Here is a 24,152-nt window from a genome sequence, read left to right on the forward strand (position 1 = left end):
CTTCTTTCCCTCACTCTGATCCCTCCCTGCTCTCTCTTCTTTCCCTCACTCTGATCCCTCCCTGCTCTCTCTCTCGCTCTCTGCTCTTCTCTCTCTCTCTGCTCCCTCTCTGCTTTTCTTTCTCCCTTCCTCTCTCACTCTTCTGCTTCTTCCTCTCACTCTTTCTTTGAGCTGTTAACACAGAAGAAAATGAAGATTTGGAGGTAGAGAATGCAGCGACGTATGTAAGCTCTCTCTTTTCTTTCTGCTCTCTCTCAGGGGAATAAGAGGAGAGGGGATTTTCAAAGCAAGCCCTTCCTGCCTTTCCTCTCCATTGCTCCCTCCACACTTAAACACATTGCTCCTCTCTTTGAGACATTGCTATTACATTATACCACCTTCCGCACACACACACTCTAACATAATGCTGCAGAAAATTATACTGTACAGATACAATCTCAATTAAGCTCAATGCTGATCTTGGATTAGATTGCGGTTCACACACAGCTTTATTCTCGTGAAATTTCAGGAATTTTTGAGTAAAAATGTTTGACCATTAACAATCCTATTTTTCCCTAACTCCTAAACCTTAACCCCAAAACCATAAACCTAACCCTTAAGCTTTAAAATAGCATTTGAAAAAAAGTGTTTTTCTACACTGTCAAGATATTCGGGTGAATTATTAGGACATTGGGGTCCTGTTAAGCTAGGAAAACAAGTGCACACACACACAGTATCAAAAGCAGCGCTCAATTTGGGGTTTTCCCCCCATGTACCTGTGGAGGGTCCTGTTGTCTGGTACAGTACAGTTAAGGGGAAGCACTATACCCCCTGGAAAACCAATGAGATTACCTTAGGCCTGAGCTTCTAAACAGTCTGTTCCATCTGAATGGGCTGCTATCAGACCTGGCTTCAAATACTTGATTGAGCTCAATGGAACCCATAGAATATACCCCAAACTGCAAACCTGCCTGCCTGGCACTCTAGGCAGGCTTGCACATACGTTCAAAGGTTTTGAAAGATTTCAAATAGTATTTGAACCCAGGTCTGGCTGTTGTAGGGGTTCATGTACTGTAGGAACACAGGGAAATATTGTGGGGATAACACTGTGCCTTTGTGTCTTTAGGCTACTTTGTCACACACTGCTGCCATGCCTGTGATACCATGTTGCCGTGTGTGTGCTTGTTTCTGTCTCACTTCTCACTAGGTGTGTGCCTGTGTGTGTGTGTGCCTGTGTGTGAGTGTGAAAAGAGAGAACGGGGGGGGGCGTAGTCATTGAAATATGTGTTTACAGTTTAGTGGTAGAGGGTGTGCGTGTGTACATTTGAAGTCGGAAGTTTGCATACACTAATGCATCATTAAAACTCGTTTTTCAACCACTCCACACATTTCTTGTAAACAAACTATAGTTTTGGCAAGTCGGTTAGGACATCTACTGTGTGCATGACACAAGTCATTTTTCCAACAATTGTTTACAGACAGATTATTTCACTTATGATTCACTGTATCACAATTCCAGTGGGTCAGAAGTTTACATACACTAAGTTGACTGTGCCTTTAAACAGCCTGGAAAATTCCAGAAAATGATGTCATGGCTTTAGATGCTTCTGATAGGCTAATTGACATCATTTGAGTCAATTTGAGGTGTACCTGTGGATTTATTTCAAGGCCTACATTCAAACTCAGTGTCTCTTTGCTTGACATCATGGGGAAATCAAAATAAATCAGCCAAGGCCTCAGAAGAATGTAGACCTCCACAAGTCTGGTTCATCCTTGGGAGCAATTTCCAAACGCCTGAAGGTACAACGTTCATCTGTACAAACAATAGTACGCAAGTATAAACACTATGGGACCACATAGCCATCATACTGCTCAGGAAGGAGACTCATTCTGTCTCCTAGAGATGAACGTACTTTGGTGCGAAAAGTGCAAATCAATCCCAGAACAAAAGCAAAGGACCTTGTGAAGATGCTGGAGGAAAACGGGTACAAGAGGATTTATATCCACAATAAAACGAGTTCTATATTGACATAACCTGAAAGGCCGCTCAGTAAGGAAGAAGTCACTGCTCCAAAACTGCCATAAAAAAGCCAGACTACGGCTTGCAACTGCACATGGGGGCAAAGATTTGTACTTTTTGGAGAAATGTCCTCTGGTCTGATGAAAAAAATATAGCTCACCAAAAAACCTAAATTCACCCAACTTATTATGGGAAGCTTGTGGAAGGCTACCCAAAATGTTTGAACCAAGTTAAATAATTTAAAGGTAATGCTACCAAATACTAATTGAGTGCATGTCAACTTCTGACCCACTGGGAATGTGATGAAAGAAATAAAAGCTAAAAGAAATCATTCTCTCTACAATTATTCTGACATTTCACATTCTTAAAATAGGGGTGATCCCTAAGACATGGAATTTTTACTAGGATTAAATGTGAAAAACTGAGTTTAAATGTATTTGGCTCAGGTGGATGTAAACTTCCAACTTCAACTGTATGTGACCATGTGTGAGGGAATGTTTTCTTGTGTCCCACTGTGTGTGGCTGTGCCTCCCCATGTCCTCATGGAGCCTATCAGTAGATAAAGATAAGATAGCGTTCCTCTGACTGGATCCCGTGCTGTGTTTTCATTCCTAAGTTTGTGTGACACTAATACTCCACTAAACTGTTTCCCTCTCCAACCAGGAAGTGATGCAATAGGAACAGGATGTGAAGGGGTCAGCTATTACACCAATATGATTCTGTCTGCCCGATGTTGGAGGGGATCAGAAAGGAGTGTGGTCAGAGATTTGTTTAGTCACGCAGATGTGGGTGGGGGTTAGGGGAAGGGGCTTCGGTGACGTGTGTGTGTGTATGTGGCGCGCACACACTCACCTCTAGGGGCTTAAAAGGCTTGTAGTGTCACTGGGTCAAGATCTACCGGTGTGGCATTTAGTCATGACACTGCACATGATTTACACACAGTGTCATGACCCAGCAGTGTAAAAGGTGGGAAATAAATAATTAAATCACCTATTTTCTAATCTGTCCACAAGAGGGTGCTCTGTCATTGTCATTAGATGGCACAACGAGGCTTTGTGATACAGAATACCACGGCAACGTCCCAAGTGACACCCCATTCCTTTCATAGTGCATTACAGAGCCCTAGTGCACAATAAGGGAATAGGGTGAAATTTGGGACACAGTTATTGACTGGATGTGGCTGACAGTCGACTTCGACTCTTATCGCCAATGTCTGAACATAGGTATGATGGCATCCAGCATGTGTTATACTGTATCTCTGGCAGACAACAGGGAATAGCCTCCTGCCGTTGCGCAGCCGTATCTATCCACATTATAGAGCTCTTTTTGGCGGTTGCCATGGTAACACGTAAGAAGGTTGAGCTGGTGAAGTTGTGGATTCATCGCGGCCACTGTGCGATGGAATTCTCTCTTAGTAAATGTGTCTGCGTATGCTTGTGTGCACGTGAATTGAAATGTTTTAATCCTTTCAATTGTAATGTGATTCCTGTATTCAAATGAGGTACTCCGTGTCTGCCTACAGATGGCGGATATGTCTGACGATGAGCTGGACCATGGGGCAGAGGAGGAGGACAGTGATAAGGAAGACCAGGACCTGGACAAAATGTTTGGAGCCTGGTTGGGAGAACTGGACAAACTCACACAGGTATTGCAGTAGGGGAGGATGGGCGTATCCTGGTAGCCGTGTCATGGATACCATATCTTGGCAATGGTATCCTAGCAAACCAAATCCAAGTAACCATATTCTAGTAAAAATATCATAGTAATAGTATCCATGCAACCATGTCTTAGTAACTGTAACCTAGTAACCGTACCCTTGCAATCGTATCCTGGTAACCGTATCTCGCCAACCATATTATCCTAGTTTCCCACCCATTCGCTGAGTCATGTTAGCTTTCTTCCACTTCCTTCAAGCCTGTTAAAGTCTGGTATTGTTATGCATTAAAGACATGCTCCTGTACTTTGTTTTATGTGTAGTAGCGGTCGACCGATTCTGATTTTTCAACGACGATACCGATTTAAAACAGCAAAAGATTTTTATGGTTAGGTACATTTGTGCAATGATTGTGCTTTTTTTCGCGAATGCGCCTTTGTTAAATCATCACCTATTTGGCGAAGTAGGCTGTGATTCGATGATGAAATAACAGGCACCGCATTGATTATATGCAACTCAGGACAAGCTAGTGTCGTGTCTTTGGCTATGCCGGATTAAGTGATATGACATGCTATTCTATAAAATAATTTATCCGTAATTAATATTACCTGATTGAGCTAATCATGTAAATGTAATTAACTAGAGAGTCGGGCACCACAAAATAATATTTATAGAGCTGTAATATAAGACCTAGTAATATTTTACATCAATAGCAGTCAATATCAATCGTCATCTTAATTCAGTCTCATCTGCACGAACCCTGGCTAACAATTTGAATCAGCAATGCAAAATTGGGTTCAATTATTTATTTACTAAATACCTAACTAATCACACAGAATTACACATACACATCATTAAATCATAACTTGATTACAAATTACGTCATAAAGGAAACGTCCCTAGCGGGCGGAACCGATATGACAGCTGGTTACACAAAGGAAAAGGGCTGGGTTTGAGTGAAAGAGCGGGAAGACTGAGGGACACAGGGAGAAGCTGTGCTATCTTAAATACAGTATCTGATGCATTCTAAATTACCATTTGGAAAAGTTAGGTTGGTGGTAGATGGGAAGGCCGTGTTGCCAAACCGAGTCCTTTGAAGAATGTCTCTGGTTGTCAATTGGATACGTTGTAGTACGTCGTTGGGTGATAGACTGGATACTCTGTCTGTTCCTTCCTAACCCTCGTTGCATCTGCTGTTGCTAACTCAACGGCTTGGAGGTATCACTTCTGTAGTGAATAAGAGTTCAAAGTTCATACCATTCACAACCAAAGCTCACGCTGATGTTGTCCTACATCCTCGGAACAGGAGGTTATATTGTCGTCAAGGGCTTATATAGGAAAGGAGAGGAGGGCGTGTTGGAAAGGTTTTATAGCCCATTACCTTTCACAGGGGCGGGCCACTGATTGAGCAGAGCCCTATCTTATGAAAACCCAAATCTCACATTTTAGATGCTAAAATCACATTTCATCCCATCACGAATAATTTCATATTCAAACATTTAAATTGAACAACAATTCCATGTTAATCCGATAACTCTGATGTGTAGACTTTCCACTAGAGTTTGTCATCTTATCATTGATGAGAATGTCTCAGATGACAACCGAACTGACATCATATTCATTAAGTACCACCGCATATGTTCAATTGGTCGGATTACCAGAATATAGTTAATTTCCCCCCCACATTCTGATGTTCCCAGAATCTCTATGTTAACCAAGGGGTTTTCAAATGTAACATCAGTAGGGTAGAGAGAGGAAAAAGGGGGGGAGAGGTATTTGACTGTCATAAACCTACCCCCAGGTCAAAGTCATGACACTATTTAAACTAGTAATATCATCAACCATGTGTAGTTAACTAGTGATTATGTTAAGATTGATAGTTGTTTTATAAAATAAGTTTAATGCTAGCTAGCACCTTACCTTGGCTCCTTGCTGCACTCGCATAACAGGTGGACAGCCTGCCACGCAGTTTCCTCGTGGATTGCAATGTAATCGGCCATAATTGGTGTCCAGAAATGCAGATTACCGATTGTTATGAAAACTTGAAATCGGCCCTAATTATTCGTCCATGCCAATTAATCGGTCAACCTCTGTGTAGTTCATACATGCATAATCTATGAGAATGTCTTACCTCAATTAGCCATGGAATCCCTAGTTTGAAAACGACTGTTTTCTGGAATCCGTGGGGTGCCATTTTCCCTACATTTACCCCCACGTGGGCCAGTCCCCTAGCAATTTGCATTTCAGCCAATGAGCTTCCGCCAATGAGCTTCAGCCCCTCGCCATTTGAGTGACAGCTAGCAAGACGCACACACAGTAGAGCGAGAGGGCAATAATTTGTGAGGTAGTACGCAATATTCGGTGACTATTCAGAACGAGTGGCTAAAAAGTATCAGAGACCATCTTTAAGATGGTGGGGATTTTGATAGTGTGATTTGTCCTCTACAGAGTCTGGATGACGGGAAGCCACAGAAGTCGGTCCAGAAGGCCCCTCTCAGACAGGAAACAAACATGGCTAACTTTTCGTACCGCTTCTCCATGTACAACATCAACGGTAAGACACACACTCAGACCTATATGCCCTACCTACTTCCTGCAGAGCAATGGTGTCTGTGACATGCCTGTGTGACCCACACAACCACTGCTTTACTGCTGTGCAATAGTACCTTTTCAACCGTCACACTTTCATGAAATCATAATTTTAGCTTCAATTTAGTGTGTGTGTGTGTGTGTACTAGCATGTGTGTATACAAAATAACATGGATTCACACTCCCCTTTTCCCCCTCCTTACAGAGGCTTTGAACCAGACGACAGAGACCGTAGACCTGGATGCCCTGATGGCTGACCTGTGTTCCATAGAACAGGAGCTCAGCACCATCGGCAAGCCCAACACCGGCACCGCCCGCCAGGCTAAATGTCAACAGCGATGCTCGGGGGGTCGCAGCGCCAGTGTCAAGCAAACTGGCAGTGGTGGGGGGAGTAGCAGCGGGGGCAGCACCAGCAGTAGTACCCGGGCCTCACCGGCCTCCACCATCCGAGGGGGCAGCTCCAACTCCCACGGGCGCCCGTCGGCATCGAACCTCTCGCTGGACGACATCACGGCCCAGTTGGAGCAGGCGTCACTCAGCATGGACGAGGCGGCGCACCAGACTTCTTCCTCCTACTCCTCGACCACCCTCCGGCGCCCCTCGGCAGGTTCCTTGTCCTCGCAGCACCGGAGGACGGGCTCGGTGGGCACCGTTAGTGAACACGAGGCGGGGGGCCACTCCTCGAGGTCCAGCGTTAATTCTGCATCCGCGTCCAGCATGGACTCTCTGGATATCGACAAGGTGCTGTCTAGGACAGTAGGAGGGCCCGAGCAGGACGGGGGTTCACAAGGCCCCCAGCCGCCACAAGGCCCGGCCAGTACTGAGGTAAGGCACACACACTCATACACACACTCCAATCTTCACAATTCTCTTTTCCCAATTGTTTCCTAAAAACTAACTAAGATGTACCATGAATAGCAATATCTCTTTGTGAAACATTATTACCACTGATAGTTTGTTCATTTCTATCCTCTGTTGTCTGAATGAGAGTCAACCTGCAAACAAGGCCCAGTTATCTCGGCCTATCAAAAGCCCTTTTTCATGTGCAGGCTTTTAGTTCGGGCAGGGTAATGATTGCCGTTTATGGGGCATTGTGGGACTTCCTTTATTCAGACTAAAAGGGTGGGCTGGCTATCTGAGTTATGACAGTGAAAGGCTGTTTGGTTAGGGGGGAAAATAAACTGCTGCAGTGGTTTGTTTGTTCAAACATGATGAATGATGATGAATGGTATGATGATGAGTGTGTGTGTGGGTACGCACGTCCTCTCGAAACCACCCTCTCTAGTTCCTTGCATGGTACACTTCCACTGCATGATGTTTTGACGTCCCAACTGCATGTCATGTGTGCACCGTACAACTCATTGTATTACATTTGTTTGCTATCCGTGTAACACGCAATGTGTGTGTGTGTGTGTGTGTGTGTATACTACCCATTGGAAAGTGTGGTATTTACAGTACAGTGAGTGAATGCATTGTAATCACTTAAGTCTGCATGTGTGATATGGATTACAATGTATCTACTGTACCAGTTTTGCTTTAAACTCAACCTGCTTGACTTAAGTACGGGAACATAGTTTAGGTTTACAAGATGGAAAGGAGAAAATATATATGCCACTTAGCAGAGGCTTTTATCCGAAGCGACTAACAGAACAGTGCCTGCATACATACAGTATGTCGTACGTTGTCACTAATTGAACCCACACCCTGGCATTGCTAGTGCCACACATGACCACATATAGAATCAGTATGCAATGGAGAGATTGAATAAGTGGAAGGTAAGGTGTTGAAAGGATAATGGGAACAATTTAAATGGAGAAAGAGAGCTTAACGCCTACTTGAATAAAGTGCACCTTCCCCGTCCCCTTGCATGTTTACTGTGTGTTTGTGTGTTTGCATCCTCTCTGCACCCATAATGCACCTCCCCGTTTCCCAGCATGCCTCACTACTGCGACGGGCCAATGGTAAGCCGGCCAGACGGCAGCTTGACTTCACCTCACGGGAGGGTGAAGTGGATCTGGACACTGTAAGTGTGTGTGTGTGTGTTGGAGAAAAAGCAAGACCTGTATGTAGTGTACAGTAGGTGTGTGATTGTGTACAGGTGGGTATTAGCAATCACCTTCAGTAATCACAGCAGTATAATCTTTAGAAAATGTGCTTTTGATAAATCGTCTCTCTTCCCCATCCACAGCGATCTAATATGACTACCACTACAAACAATGCTCCAACTTTTGGACCTCTCTTGCTTCCACACTTTAACCCCCCCTTTCAAAAGCATTTTTAATGAGCCATTGAGAATCATTGCCCTGACTGTCTTATCTGTTTCTCTCCTCACCTCTGCGCCACCAAGCACTCTTATCTGGACAGAGAAACGTCCCTCATTCTGAAAAGCATTGCAGGAAAGCCTTCTCACCTGCTGACCAAGGTGACTCCTCATTCGCTTGCTTATGCTTGAACTACACTTCTTTACCATCTCCCTAAGCTCCTCCCACAGTGCCAACACCCACCCACAATGCTCGATTGACCTGATTTGGCTCGTTTTACTTCTCTCTCATCCTTCCGTAGCTTTCTTTTCTCGCCTTTCTCCTGTATGCAGCCCCCTGCTTATATCCCTCCTTTGTCCATTTTATTTTTCTCCTGTTCCTCCCTGTGCTGATGTGTCCATTTTATTACCTGCACTCCTTTCCTCTAGTAGGGGGAAAGAAATGTAGGGTAGGTAACTGGCACTGCGGCTCAGTACAGTTTTGCACTCTATCTAACTTCACTGTCATGACAGTCTTGCAGACAGACCTGGGTCAATATACACTTATGTAAAATACTTTCAAATGTACTTGACTTGATTTGCCTGGGACAATAGAACCAACATAATCCCAAAAGTGCAAAACCAAGCACACCTACTGACCATACTTTTCCTGAGTTGAATTTGAAAGTACGTGACATGCGCTTGACCCAAATCTGGAGTGTTGTTTTATAATAACCCCATACATATGGGCTGCGTTCAGTTGCACTAGGTCTGGAGCATGACTGCATGCCTGTGTGCGTCGACGCTAGTTGATATGCGCCTGAGCTTAGAGAAATGGAGCTAGATGTGTGTGTGTGTAACTCTGAACGCTACCTTTTATATTATGAAGTCTTTGATGTGTGAGCCACTAATGCTGTGGTATAAACCAGTGTTCCTCAACCTGCGGTCCACGGGCCGGGTCTGGTCCTTGGGATGTTGCTTACTGGTCCCTCAGGCGGTTAGTTGTCAGACACTGATTCGGTCAACTTTCCAGTGCTCGGTTTAATGGAAGTGGTCGACCAGGGAAGAATGGTCATTTTACGTACGTAAACAGTAGCTTGCAGCCCCCTGGTCCAAAAAAGGTTGAGAAACACTGGTATCAAGGTTGGTGTCGATTCCATTTCAATTAGATCAATACAGGAAGTTAACAGAAATTCAAATTCCAATGTTCTTTATTGTTTCTTACTGAATTGAGACAATGTTCATGGAATTGACCCCAACCCTGTCTGGTATGGTAAGCATGATCCTGAAACCAACAGGAGCCGAGACTTTGACATTGTTACAAGGCTATTTAGCTGAAAACGTCAATGGATTTGACCTGAGCCCTCCTCTCCAAAGCTAAAGAGAAATAACAAGCCCTTTTATAGATTACTGACTGGTCTGGTGCAGTGAAATGACACAGGGAAATTGCCATGACGAAAATAAGGAGCAGTGTAGTATGTTTAAGATATTTGTCTCAGAAATAGCTGGCCTGTTTCGTTTGAATCGGCCTAATCCTCTTTCGGGTTAGAAAAGAGGGTCGCTCTCTCCCCCTCTCGGTGCTCCGCTATTCCTTTGCTCTCTTTCTCTCTCTCTATCATGTGTGTTTATTTATCCATCATCTTTAATCTAGAACCCCTTCTCCCCTCCCTCCCCACAGCTTTCCACAGTAAAGTACATTCTTGGCATTTGTTTGATGGTTGTGTGTCAGATGTTGACTTTGGTGGATTGTAAAACTTGGCCACTTTCGATCATGATTTATTTTGCCTTCAAAACAAAAGCCGCTGAGCCAAGTGCTCATCCTGAGATACACAGGGAGTGATACGCAGTAGTGATAGATACTGTATTCCAGGGTGAAGAATGGAGATATACTGTATTTCTGTCAATGCTGTAAATGGCAACATTTTATTTATAAAAAATTTAAAAAATGTACCCCCTTTTTCTCCCCAATTTTGTGGTATCCAATTGTTAGTAGCTACTATCTTGTCTCATCGCTACAACTCCCGTACGGGCTCGGGAGAGACGAAGGTTGAAAGTCATGCGTCCTCCGATACACAACAAGCCGCACTGCTTCTTAACACAGCGCGCATCCAACCCGGAAGCCAGCCGCACCAATGTGTCGGAGGAACGACAGAGCCTGGGCGCGAACCCAGGGTCTCTGGTGGCACTGCTGGCGCTGCAGTACAGCGCCCTTAACCACTGCGCCACCCAGGAGGCAACATTTTGACAAATCTCTCTGTGATGCACAGACCCAAGAGCGTTTGTTTTCAGCTTTCCTTGATTAGCGCAAACGCTAGCCAAGGCCGTCTGACATATTAGTACATCTGTTAATAAACAATTATCTCTACACAAAAGAAGACCCAAAACAAATTCATCAAGCACTTTTTAATTTATGCGGACGGCCTAAATTATCATAATGTATGGGAACGTAATTATGCAGTCATTCTTGGGGGGACGCTAACTGTATTGCTGCTCATTCGAATATTATGGATGCCAACACCTGGAGGATTGTGGGTAGGAGGCGGCACACATCTGTAGGTCTTCTGACATAGTATCTCAAATTATTAAACACACATGCAAACGCAAAATGTCATGACTAGGACCTGGGGCCGTATGATTTAATTGACTAATTATGGACTAATTATGGAGTTATTATAGTCCCATGTTGCACAAGGCTATTTGTTTATGAGCTGTTTTAAAGCCGTCCGTCCATGTCTGCATTCAGAATGCCATGTAAATGGGTTTAGAGGGAGAGCGAGAGTTCCTTGAGGTGTTTGTGGCAATGGGAGGGTTTGTATGTCAGTATTACACTACACTTTTACACAGAGACGGCGAGAGCGAGAAAGAGCGAGGGAAAGAAAGGGAGAATAGATTGCCGTTTCACCACACTATCCCTTCTCCCCTGCTTCATGAGTCAGAATAGAACAACGAAGTACAGAGGGATGATGAGAGGGAGGGGAACAAGAGAAAGGGAAAGAGGGTAAGACTTCAAAGGGAAAGAGCGAGACCGGCTTTTTATAGGCGCAGCAGAAAATCCTGTTTTGAATTCAGCCTCCATGAAATCCTGTGAAAATGGAGTAGGAAAGTGCCTACAGTAGAGACGGAGGGATATCTAGTTTCCAGTGTTTACCGAGGAGCATGCAGGAAGCAAAGTGCTGTAGAGGCGGGGGGGCGGCTTGGAGAAGAGGTTTTGCGGTCTCTGGATGGAAGTCCAAAAGCTAAATTAACAGTGTGACTGGGATTGGCTCCATATTGTAATCCTCCATTGGTCCTTTGAGCCCTTACACACACGCACACATACAAACACACTCCACACTAAAAGCCTGTCACTGCGTGTTGGCCAAACAGTGCGTTTCTTGCATTACCCCTGCCGCTCATGCAGAAAGGTAGTCTGGGTCAAGGATGGGGTGCCCAGATAAGAGGCTTGGATCTTAATACCACAACCCCCCCCTCCCTCCCTCCAAATATTCACTGCCCTACTCCTCTAATACCACTCCCTGTTTACTGTTGGGCGGGGGGGTCAGCTACCCTGCACTGATTAGATAAGGGGGAAGAGTCTGGCGAATGGGTCCCCTTGGTTGGTGAGAGGAGAGCGGGTACACATTGTGATTGGGTGACGGGACAGAGGGGTCCTCTCTGTCGCCAGCCGGTGAAGGGGTTCTCCTGTTTGTATGGGGATTATGGCTCGGCGATTGGGCACGCTCCCAGGACTCCGCAGCTGTTCCACAGAGAGAGGGGGGAAACAAGAGAATGTGGAAGGATGGAAGGGGGAGGGGCGTCTCGCCTCCCAGTCTCTCTGAGTTAGAGGGGTTAGTGGTGCTCATCCTGTGCGTAGAGTACGTGTGTGTATGCCAAGGAGCCTGTACTCTCACACTCCACTCCGGTCTTGCTTTCCTGTCTGTTGTCTGTGAGTGGAAGCAGGTTGAAGTCGCTTTGCATTGGTCTCAGTTACTCCCGAAGGACTTAAACAAATATCTCTCCTTCGCTCTTGCTCTCAACAACAGTCTTATTTCCTTTTCTTAAATACATTGCTTTCTGCCATTCATCTTGACTCGATAGGGTCTTGGAAGGAGAAGATCGGGATTTTGGAATGGTGACATTCCAACATCGGGAAAATCAATTTGTTTTTGTAGTATCTAGGCTTTCTCTATATACTATGTAAGTGTCTTTGGTTTTTTGTTTTGTTGTGGAGAAAACGCATACTTTTAGGACCCAACTTCATATCATCTGCAAATTCTTGCCGTTTGGGGAATCCTCCACTATTGTCTCCCATCCACCGTGTAGCGAGACCAAAGGGAAATCCACACCTCGGCTGCTGCTCTAGTAGAGAGAAATAGCGAGAGGACGATAATGGGGAGAAAGGGATGAAAGAGCGGCCATCTTTGAGCGCTTTTTTCCCCCTCAATTTTCACCAAAGGAGCACTGGTGATTTAGGGCAATCTACCGTTGGGCTGGAGTCGGAAGTGTTGGGCTGATCTGTGTGTGAGGACACACTCGTTCTGTGTTGTGGTGGCTACCAGAGATGGAGGTGATGGCGTCTTGCTGGAGGGGCCAGGTAAACAATTCCAGTGCCATTGATGGAATGCACAGTATGTATACGATTACGCATCTCTGGCTGACTGAGAGGTAGAAAGTGATATGTGAGGTGTTGGTCTCACTCTGTCAAATGGAGTTCAGAGGGCATCAACTGAACTGTCTGCCCTACGATGAGGAGAGGTATGGAACGAGTAGGAGAAGGTGATAGAGGAGAAGGTTGGCTCAGTATTGAAGGCTCCTGTTGGTTTTTGTGCATGTATGTGTTTGACCATTGTGTGTGTGTGTTAACTGTTGCTCTGTGTCTAGGAGGAGCAGGGGGCCAAAGTGAAGGCCGAGAAGATCCGAGTGGCCCTGGAGAAAATCAAGGAGGCGCAAGTCAAAAAGGTAAGGTTCTGACTAGGGTTGCAAAATTCCTGGAACTTTCAATAAATTCTCTGTTTTTTCCCAAAATACCGGTTGGAGGATTTCTGGAATCAGGAGGAAATAAGCAGGAAATCCGAAGACCTCCAACCAGGACTTCTGGAAAACCAGGGAATTTATTGAAAGCGACCAGAATTTTGCAACCCTAAGTTCTGACCTAACCCACAGTATACACTGTGTTTTTCTACACTTGTTTTTCCACAGTATGTGCTGTACATTCCCATTGGGATACATAGTTCCCTAAGATCCTCTCCCCCATATCTGCTTCAGATTCACTGCGTGAACTAACTTCATTCAGAGAGCTGCAGTGAAGCGCTGTGAAAATAGGTCACTGCAGTGTGTGCCTCTGAAAGAGATGGAGAATGAGAGACAATCAGACATTTTGCACTGGCATCCGTAAGACTGCTTATTCTTTGGGTTGATTTAAACAAGTCTTGTTTTCGTGAACAACTGGGGTCCTTTGCATTGTGTTCCAGTCAGTGAATTGGTTCTGTGAGCCACACCAGGCACCATTTCAGCCCATCGGACCAGTTCACCAGTGTGAGTGAGCTTGAATGAAGTGCAACTGCTCTGAATGAAACAGCTCCATTGAACACAGTGTTTTTTTTCTTTTCTCCCAGTACATTATGGAGAGAGCAGACCCACCATTTCAGCCCACACTGACTGATTGAGCCAGCTGTTTGATCCCAACAAAATGCACAAGATATTAGCATGCAACGATTGTGCCCTCTTCAAATATGTTGGTGTTTTACACCACGGTAGATATAGTATGTTAAATGTATAGAACACAGAAAAATATGTGACATTTTGTGTGTGTTGTTGAATTTGCTCTATATTACCGTATTGCAATATAAAATGCAGCAAAGATTGAATGTTGTATTGAAACCGATTACACCTCCACTTTGCTAGAGGCTTGGATTTTAGATTTGTTTTTAGGAGGGCAGATTTTGGACTCCTATGATTTAGAATGGGAGGATTTTTTTAGGGTGGGGGGGGGGTCTATGGAGGCGTCCCTAATGGAACCCTATTCCCTATATAGTGCCTGACTTTTGACCAAAAGTAGTGCACTATATAGGGAACAGGGTGCCATTTGGGACTAAACCCATGACTGTGGATGTAGGTCAAACTCAATGGATGCCCATGTCTAGGGCACAGTCGCTTCCTGGCTACAATTTGGTTTAGCGATCTATTTGATCGGCTCTACTAACTTAGTGATTGGATGCTGTAGTCCCTGTGGAAGGGGATTACTGGGCACTTCCGTGGGTGCTTGCTGTTTTTTGCTCCCTACCATGTCACACACGCCCATAAGCACATACACACAACAACAAAAACATTTTTATTGTCATATACACCAGATTAGGTGCAGTGAAATGTTATTTTACAGGGTCAGCCATAGAAGTACGGCGCCCCTGGAACAAATTAGGGTTAAGTGCCTTGCTCAAAGACACATTGACAGATTTCTCACCTTGTTGGCTCTGATATTTGAACCAGCAACCTTTTTGGTTACTAACCCACCTTTCTAACTGCTAGGCTACCTGCCTCCTAGACTCTCACTGCTGAGGCTATGGGAGCCCAGTTGTGTCACAAGGGGGATTTTGCCGCAGTGGTCTCAGATAAGGTTAAGCCTATGGGGTGCATTCAATGGACCAAACCAGCACTGGAGACCAGGACTGCAGCAGAACAGGGGCCTGAATTGGTTGAACATTGTATACTTTAGATATGTTTTCTAGATGGCAGCATGGAGACAGGACTAAGTTCATTTGAAGACTGTTTCAGTCTTTGGAGCCATGACCTTTTTAGATCCACTTGGTAAATACACTGTGTCTGTATCCAAAATGGCACCCTATTCGCTGTATAAAGGCTCTGGTCAAAAGTAGTGCACTATATAGGGAATAGGGTGCCATTTCAGGTGCAGCCTGCATTTTAACCATCATGGCGTGACACCATACTCCACGCTGTGGCATATCACTGGTTCAAATCACATCCTCAATAGTTGTCCTGGGGGCATGGAAACATCCCTCTTAAATTGATTTCATATCAACAATTATGTTATGAAGCAGCCTGATCCAAGATCTGCTTATGCTCTTGCTGACCTCGTCCCCAAGCTCAAGTATCTGGTGCATAGAGCCTGGTAACACTGAGGCAGGAGGGAGAGGGAGCGAGCCTGCTTCAGCTGTATTAGATGGGACTTGTATTAGATGGGACTTGTATTAGATGGGACTTGTATTAGATGGGACTTGTATTAGATGGGACTTGTATTAGATGGGACTTGTATTAGATGGGACTTGCATTAGATGGGATTTGCATTAGATGGGACTTGTATTAGATGGGACTTGTATTAGATGGGACTTGTATTAGATGGGACATTAGATGGGACTTGCATTAGATGGGACTTGCATTAGATGGGACTTGCATTAGATGGGACTTGCATTAGATGGGACTTGCATTAGATGGGACTTGCATTAGATGGGACTTGCATTAGATGGGACTTGCATTAGATGGGACTTGCATTAGATGAAAAATTGCCAATCGAGTTAGGAGTTAAGGGTTATGCTAGATGGTGCTGGACTAATAGATCAGCCAATTTAAAACCAGCGGTTGTTTAGTCCGCTCCTGCCATAGACTTTCTGTCAAGTCGTGTTCTGAGGCGCTGTAAAACTCGACAGTTCAACCGAGAGGGAGCCAGCTGGTGGACGAGGTTAAGTTCTTGCTAACTCCATTGCCGTCATTCTCAAGCCAAAACATTCGTTATGACCAGAGGTTTGGCACGGTGGCACAAACAGCCTGGCACTCAGGCTAGTGTGAGAACTGTTCCATACAAAGAGCCTGGCACTCAGGCTAGTGTGAGAACTGTTCCATACAAAGAGCCTGGCACTCAGGCTAGTGTGAGAACTGTTCCATACAAAGAGCCTGGCACTCAGGCTAGTGTGAGAACTGTTCCATACAAAGAGCCTGGCACTCAGGCTAGTGTGAGAACTGTTCCATACAAAGAGCCTGGCACTCAGGCTAGTGTGAGAACTGTTCCATACAAAGAGCCTGAACGTTCTGCACCTCTTCCGCCGCCTCTTTCTCCTCATCCCTCTTCGTCGTCCTCCTCAGCTGGTGATCCGGGTGCACATGTCGGACGAGAGCTCCAAGACCGTGATGGTGGATGAGAGACAGACTGTCAGACAGGTGCTGGACAGCCTGCTGGACAAGTCCCACTGTGGCTACAGCCCCGACTGGGCACTGGTGGAGACCATCAACGAGCTGCAAATGGGTATGGATATACTGTCAGACAGATACTGGGAATATACTGGGGGGGAGAGGTCAGATATTGGGGAGATACTTGAGAAGATACTGGAGGACCCCGGGGGCGGGTGCGATATTGAGGATGGTACTGGTGGATATAAACTGGGGGAGAGTGAGGCATACTGGGGAAGTACTGTGCCACTGAGACAAACGTGGACTCGGACAGTGTCAGCTTGTAGTCTAGGTAGTAGCTAGTATTGTATCCGTTTGTGTTTTCAAGACTGCCCCAGAGTGCCTCTGTAACTGTTGATCTGTCTGACGGCGTGAGGCAGGGATGGGCGGCCAGCCTTTATAATGCTAGACGAAGCACTCGCGTTTAGGCGCAGGCAGCGTGGTCATTTAAGCTGCGTCACACACAGCACCCTTTTCCTTCTATAGTGACCAGGGTATGCTTAGTCCAGATTGAATCGTGTTTCACACACACACTCCCTCGCTCTTTCTGTCCTCAAGAGCGGATCTTTGAGGACCATGAGAACTTGGTGGAGAACCTACTGAATTGGACCAGAGACAGCCATAACAAACTGATGTTCATCGAGCGCATCGAGAAATATGCCCTCTTCAAGAACCCCCAGGTAGGAACTAAGAAACCCTCCCAATGTTTTGTGTGTACACTACTCGCACAGCTTTAGTGTGGAGTACACACATTTCTTATGCCTGCTAAGAGCCCTTGAGTGTGTGTTTTTAAGAAGTAGGTCACAGCTCTGGCAATAAACGACTGAATAATGCATTGGACATGAGAAGGCTAGGTGAGCCAGCTTGCCTGGAGGAGTGTGTGTGATCTGCTGTTTTCAACTCGTGTCTAATTCTCCTTTGCTTTCCTTGCCTCGTTCTCTCTATTTCCCCCACTTATTTACAGAACTACTTGTTGGGGAGGAAGGAGACCTCTGAAATGGCCGATAGGAATAAAGAGGCCCTACTGGAGGTGAGACATACATGCTCACTCACACAGTCTCTCCCAATCTACCACCCACATCCCTCTCGCCTCCCCCCCCCCCCCCTTTTGATTACACTAATAAATGATGTGTTTGTGCAGGAGTGTTTCTGTGGCAGCTCGGTTTCAGTACCAGAAATAGAGGGAATCCTATGGCTGAAGGATGACGGGAAGAAGTCGTGGAAGAAACGATACTTCCTGCTGCGCGCATCAGGGATCTACTACGTGCCCAAGGGCAAAGCTAAGGTTAGCCACCGACTGACTACGCCGATCATAACCACTTTGTGACAACTGCTGATTTAAAAAGGGCTTTATAAAATACAATTGTGTGCGCGTGTGTTTAACCCGGTGTGTGTGTGTCCCTGATTGTGTGTATTCGGTTCACATGTTGTCAGTTAATGAGAAACAGATCCACACCATCTCTCTGGTATTTCCCGTTTCTGGATATGACTCCACCGGGATCGACCGAGCACGTGCCTCCTCTCCTATTGCATCATGGGTCATTGGTTACCCCCGGAGACCAATATTTCTCAACTGCAGCCCCATGTTGTGTGTGTGTATATGCTTTAGCTTTTAACCCAGGGTCGTGTTCAGAAGGCATGAAACAGAAGTTAACCTTGGACTTGTATTTTTCAAAATGTTTTCCCATTGCGTTGGGGGTAGTAGAGGTTAAAATCATATTTTTTGTCCCACTTCCACACCGTTTCTGTATTCTCCACTCACTCTCCTCTTTCTCCCACCATATAGACTTCTCTAGTCTAAAGCCTCGGACAATTTATTTATTTAAAGTTTTTTGCGAAAATTGGTCGGCCTTTTAACTTTAACTGCTGTTGAGAGTTGCAATAGTAGACGGCACAAGAAGTATTTAGAAATATGGTATTGCATGGGCAGTTTTCCTCTCGTCATTCACTGACAGACCTTAGAGCAGTTGTTCCCAAAATAAAAAAAGGAATTCAGTCCGGCTTTAAACTCGCTTGTAATAGTAGAATGCACAAGGTGCAATTTGGAAATTGGGTAGTGTATCATCACTTCCTCTTGTCATGTTAGCCATTATATACCTTAGAGAGCTATTTATAACTTGTCAGAAATGTCCAGATCAACTAGCTCATGTCGGTTAACAATTTTATTTAGTTTTTGTAGCCCATAGATATTGTTGTAATTTGATGATGATGTTCCCCAATGTTGGAAGGTGGCCCGAGTGGGGGTTTGTTGCTATGCCGATAAACAACAATATCCATCCGGACCTTTGCCACCTAGGAAATTGTGTGACCTTCTCAAATAGTATTTGAGTACCCTTGCAATTAATGATATAACCAATCATATCTAAAGATATGAATCCTGTCTCTCCCTCTATATAGGCCTCCAGGGACCTGGTATGCTTTCTACAGCTGGACCACGTTAATGTGTACTACGGCCAGGACTACCGCAGCAAGTACAAGGCCCCCACAGACTACTGCCTGGCCCTTAAGGTAAGCCAAACCCCCCTCCTCCCTTTCACCTAATGGAACACTCCACTTCTGCTTCTTGTGGAGAATTGATTAGGGACTCATTTTTAGACAAGGGGTGGCACATTTTTAGAGTAGAGGTGTTGCGGTGAGCCTGGACAAGCCCATTAAGATGGATCTGCTGTGTGAGTGGATGTGGTCTGGGTAATGCCATCCTGTGAGGTCTTAACACCAATCCCCTGTCCACTTAATAGGACCATTACTGTGCCCGTTATGATCTGCATACTGTTAAACTCATCAGTCACTTTCAGCCTGTCTCCACGCCACTTCTTTTTAAAATCACACAACCCCTGAAAAACACCAACAATAAGTATTAAGGCGCCACGCTCCTATATTATTAATGTTGATCTGTCTTTAGCTGTAGTCAAACTAACAGGCACAAAGGCAATTGTCAAGGATGGTTTTGGAATCAATATCTTTACCGGAACGATCATGGCCGCTCAGACACCTAGACAGACTATTTGCCGCACTCAGTAAAACTCGAATAGTACTAGAAAGGAAAAGGACTTTGAGAAGACGTCTAAAATATGTGTGTTCCCGACGTTGAAGTTGGGTTCAATTTAGGTGCTGAATGAACGTTGAACAGAATTTATAGCTGTCTATGTTTGGGCCAAATCAAGGCTGGTCTAGACCGGACAAAATCTGAACATAGACATCTATGATTGGTTCGATTTGTTCCGGACCGGACCAAAAACCAACGTACGTGGAATTCCAGACCATTCTAGACTGCACAAAAAAGGCGTCTGGACAGGACCAAAGAAACACATCCAAAAGGTGTCAGTATTGGTCCCTGCTTATTGAGGTATAGACCACAGTGTCACCTGAAATTGAATTTTAGGAATGCACATCTATGTGGTGGGCCTACCGTTTTGTAGAACACCCAAAAGAGACGTCCGGTCCAGACAGATCCAAAAATACGTCATTGTCGGTCCACGCTTACTGGGGTGTAGCCTACCATGTGGCCCACAATGGAATTTTAGGAATGCCCATTCATGTGGGTAGGCCCACCGTTTGTAAACATTTTTAAAAAACTGTCCGTTGCATTGGCTTTTATTAGTCCTGATTCCTGTGAGTAATCAATTTGGCTATTTAAACTCTGAATATCAGCTACCCAACTTTTTCCGGAGGAGTTATCCTGAACCTATTTGCAATGTGTTTACACAGCGGGAAATGCAGAAGTATTTCCTTTTTCGCTATGATCAGCTTGTAAAAAATGCAAACTTGAAACCACTGATCAGGACAATTTAGCCCATGGGATCAAACTTCTGGACAGCAGAAGGACCTGATTGGCCATTCCTCCAATGAACGAAGTGAAACTACATGTGTTGTGTTATGGTAACACGCATGTCTCTGTGTGTTCAGCACCCCCAGATCCAGAAGAAGTCCCAGTACATCAAGTATCTGTGCTGTGATGATGTCAGGACCCTCCACCAATGGTTCAACGGCATTCGCATCGCCAAGGTAAACCTTAACCTCCTCGTCACTCTCAAACATGACTATTAGAGGCTATATAGAACTTTTGCTCTTAAGCCAAAAGGGGTCCCCTAAACTTAAAGCTTTTTAAATGTATTTTAAAAAATTTCCCCAAAAACTAAAGATGGTGTTTTACAAGATTTGGTCAATATTAAATCCTATATTTAAATGAAGCATGCAACCAAAATACACGGAAGAAAAAAAAATACACCATTCGATGTAAACAATTAGCAACTGTGACCTCTCTCTTTCCCCCACGATGGCGGTGGTGTAGTACGGGAAACAGCTGTATGTGAACTACCAGGAGGCTATGAAACGCACGGAGGCGGCCTACGACTGGTCCTCCCTCTCCACCTCCAGCATCCGCTCTGGCTCCAGCTCCGGGTCAGCCAGTCTGCCCGGTGAGTCAGCCTTCCAGGGCTTCCAACTGGTCTGGGATCAGCTGCTCAAATCCACAGTGGTCCACTGAGGCCAAATGGTAGTGGCTGGGGGACAGTGATAGACAAGCACAGATCCGGCATCAGCTTGGTTGTCATTTTGAATTTAGTCGATTCAGAAGAGATTGATATGCTATTAATCAATTGATATCCTATTATTTTCAAAGACTACTTTTTGATTCAATTTCTGAATTGGAGTTCAGATGGAATTGACCACAACCCCTGTCAAGCAGTAGGTAAATTGATTCTAGTTCTGATCTTGAATCAGTTGTTGTGTCTTTGAGGGTACACGATAAAGCTCTAGTCTATCTATAGACACATGGATTCACCTTTTTTTTTTACACACTTACTCCCATTACTCAAATCTGCAAAATAGCGAGTACTAATATGGCAGCTCGGTGGCTTCAGAGCCTCTTGTTAGCTAATGCATAGGTCAGCAATCTAGTGTTTATATGCTCCGGGGTGAAGTTTCCCCCTAGGTACAGATCTAGGATCAGCTTCCCCTTGCCCAATCCTAACCTTAACCATTAGTGGGGAAATTCAACAATGACCCAAGATCAGCATCTAGCGGCTCTCTTCCATGGCTGTGTGTGTGTGTCCCCCAGAGTCCCAGTCGAACCACTCGGGCCAGTCAGACAGTGGAGTGGACACGGCCTCCAGCCACGGGCGCTCCCAGAGCGTGGTCAGCTCCATCTTCTCAGAGGCCTGGAAGAGAGGAACGCAGATGGAGGAGAACACCAGGGTTAGTCCTTCTCCCCTTTGACCTCTTCACTCCAGCATATCCCTCCTTTGTATTTCCTCTCTTCTCTCTATATGTCTCTCCATTGCATCCCTCCTTTCTCCTCTTTGTCTCCATCAGATGTTTTACTGAAATGGTTGATTTTTTTTTTTGGTCTCAGTCGCAAGTGTTTCCTCTCTCTTTGCTTGAATTTTTCTTTCACTCACTGCTGGTTCTAGTAAGGTTCTACTTTATGGTAACACTTTATTTTGATAGTCAGTCCATCTGTAGATGCTCTACAATCAGTAACATTTCAACCAGGGCCGGCGCCAGAACAAATCAGTTGGACACCTTTGATTTCCATAGAGGGGGGGGGGCAAGTTTTCTTTTGCAGGACCTCCTTCCGTGGAAAAACTAGAACCGCCATTCAAGCTGATGTGCAGTCATTCGGACTGCAACATTCTAACAGTTTTGAATGAATACATTTCATATATGCTATCGCAAAAGAGTCATTTGGTTGTTTTTACGAAGGTAACATTAGAATACAAAAAAATAAGTATTTCAAATCACACAGGCGTTTTCATTAGTGTTACTGTTCATTAGTTTATGTTAGTTTATGTAAAAACACATTTTAATTGTGGGGTGCCTTTGTTACACCTATGAAACAGAAAGCATATGTTGGAACGCAGTAACAGCTTTTACAACGGCAAAAAAAGATAATACCCCCAACCACCAAGACGCACAGTCAGCAAGATGCACGGTCAAATGATGAAAACATTAGTTGCCTTAACATTATTATAAGCTCCAAGTGTGGTTGATAAATAGTGAAAAGCATCGCAAAAGCTTAAATGGCATTCTAATGAATATTTGACCGCAGTCCAAAATAATAAATTATTGTCAGCTTGTGCTTACATGGTGTGAGTCTTCACTCAATGGCATAAGTTGGAGCATGTCTCATAAACAACACAAGCTAGTGAGTGCATTGCTGATGTTGTTCTTTTGTTTGAGATGTAGGGCCTGCTCTCTGTCATGACATTTTGGGGTGATAATTGGCCAGTTGCATTGTCTCTGGCTTGTTCTATCCAAACGGCGCCGTGCCTTCCTTTCTCCTGTCTCACCGTTTTCATTTGGTGGTGGTGGCGCGGGCACCTGCTCAGTGCGCCCAGTTCTGGCTTTTTTTGCGCTTAGGCCTCGGAGGTGTAGATTCAGGCTCAGAATCCGAAGAATAATCATCAGAGATGTCATCGTGATTCATTTCTTCCCCACCATCTGAGTCATTTTCCTTCAGATTTTGTCGCAACGCTGCATGTGCATCCATTGGTCTACTTGCTATAGTAAATGATGCACACTCTCACTGTGTACTCCAAGTAGGCCAGTGTAGACTGATAAGACTGCTTGGATTCGGTGGACTGATATCGGGTACTTACCATTTTCATCTGTGGTATATGTTCAGTTTCGAGGAAATTATTGGTGTAATTATCAACTGGGTACAGCACCTTAATTATCGGGAGGAAGGAAGCAGACCCGACTGTCGGGAGGAGGGGAGCAGGCCCTACTGTCGGGAGGAGGGGAGCAGGCCCTACTGTCGGGAGGAGGGGAGCAGGCCCTACTGTCGGGAGGAGGGGAGCAGGCCCTACTGTCGGGAGGAGGGGAGCAGGCCCTACTGTCGGGAGGAGGGGAGGGCAATGGGGGAAAACCATAAAGAAAATGACATGCCCTCCTAACACTGGTTATAACACCAGTTCTGTTTGTGATATTAAGATTCTAACAATGGCATTGTGTTTTATAGACTTATTTAGGTAAAGTCAAGGGCAGCATGACTTAAAATGTAATTAATAAAATTACCTTGTGGCATGGACACAAACAGTCGTGATGTTTTCAACTGATTTGTCATACAAATCACTTAAAAAGGTAGGTTACCTTTTGCACGTTCGTCTAAAATAATTCCAGCATCCAAACAGTGCACTGTGCACCTGCCAACAATTTGCAAGTGGCTGAAACAACTATCCAATTTGTAAGTCGCTCTGGATAAGAGCGTCTGCTAAATGACTTAAATGTAAATGTAAATATCACCAGAGAAAGCATCCGAGCGAGCAAAACAGCGCCCCCTCTGTCTTACAACGTCAACAAAACGAAGGAGCTGGTCGTGGACTTCAGGAGACAGTAGAGGGAGCACGCTCCCATCCACATCGACAGGGCCGCAGTGGAGAAGGTGAAAAGCTTGAGTTCCTCGGCGTACACATCACAGACAATCTGAAATAGTCCACCCACACAGACATTGTGGGTAAGATGACGCAACAGCGCCTCTTCAACCTCAGGAGGCTGAAGAAATTTGGCTTGGC

General features: G+C 45.0%; 1 protein-coding gene across 5 annotated transcripts in view; it reads left to right on the forward strand.

Moving 5' to 3' along the window:
- LOC115129623 (ras-associated and pleckstrin homology domains-containing protein 1-like) overlaps positions 1 to 24,152 on the forward strand; it is a 78,032-nt gene that overhangs the window by 50,958 nt on the left and 2,922 nt on the right. For 2 of the 5 annotated variants that reach the window (XM_065018731.1, XM_065018730.1), the window contains 14 exons: positions 3,522 to 3,644; positions 6,102 to 6,207; positions 6,448 to 7,067; positions 8,176 to 8,265; positions 8,590 to 8,664; positions 13,342 to 13,419; positions 16,555 to 16,714; positions 17,197 to 17,318; positions 17,603 to 17,668; positions 17,780 to 17,923; positions 19,036 to 19,146; positions 20,545 to 20,643; positions 20,930 to 21,056; positions 21,698 to 21,834. In XM_065018731.1, the coding sequence (XP_064874803.1) occupies positions 3,522 to 3,644; positions 6,102 to 6,207; positions 6,448 to 7,067; positions 8,176 to 8,265; positions 8,590 to 8,664; positions 13,342 to 13,419; positions 16,555 to 16,714; positions 17,197 to 17,318; positions 17,603 to 17,668; positions 17,780 to 17,923; positions 19,036 to 19,146; positions 20,545 to 20,643; positions 20,930 to 21,056; positions 21,698 to 21,834 (2,058 nt within the window). The remainder of the gene's footprint in view (positions 1 to 3,521; positions 3,645 to 6,101; positions 6,208 to 6,447; positions 7,068 to 8,175; positions 8,266 to 8,589; positions 8,665 to 13,341; positions 13,420 to 16,554; positions 16,715 to 17,196; positions 17,319 to 17,602; positions 17,669 to 17,779; positions 17,924 to 19,035; positions 19,147 to 20,544; positions 20,644 to 20,929; positions 21,057 to 21,697; positions 21,835 to 24,152) is intronic. The other 3 variants (XM_065018732.1, XM_029660194.2, XM_065018733.1) reach the window with 3 other exon arrangements.

The sequence above is a fragment of the Oncorhynchus nerka genome, linkage group LG5 (genome assembly GCF_034236695.1).
Source record: "Oncorhynchus nerka isolate Pitt River linkage group LG5, Oner_Uvic_2.0, whole genome shotgun sequence".
Taxonomy (NCBI): domain Eukaryota; kingdom Metazoa; phylum Chordata; class Actinopteri; order Salmoniformes; family Salmonidae; genus Oncorhynchus; species Oncorhynchus nerka.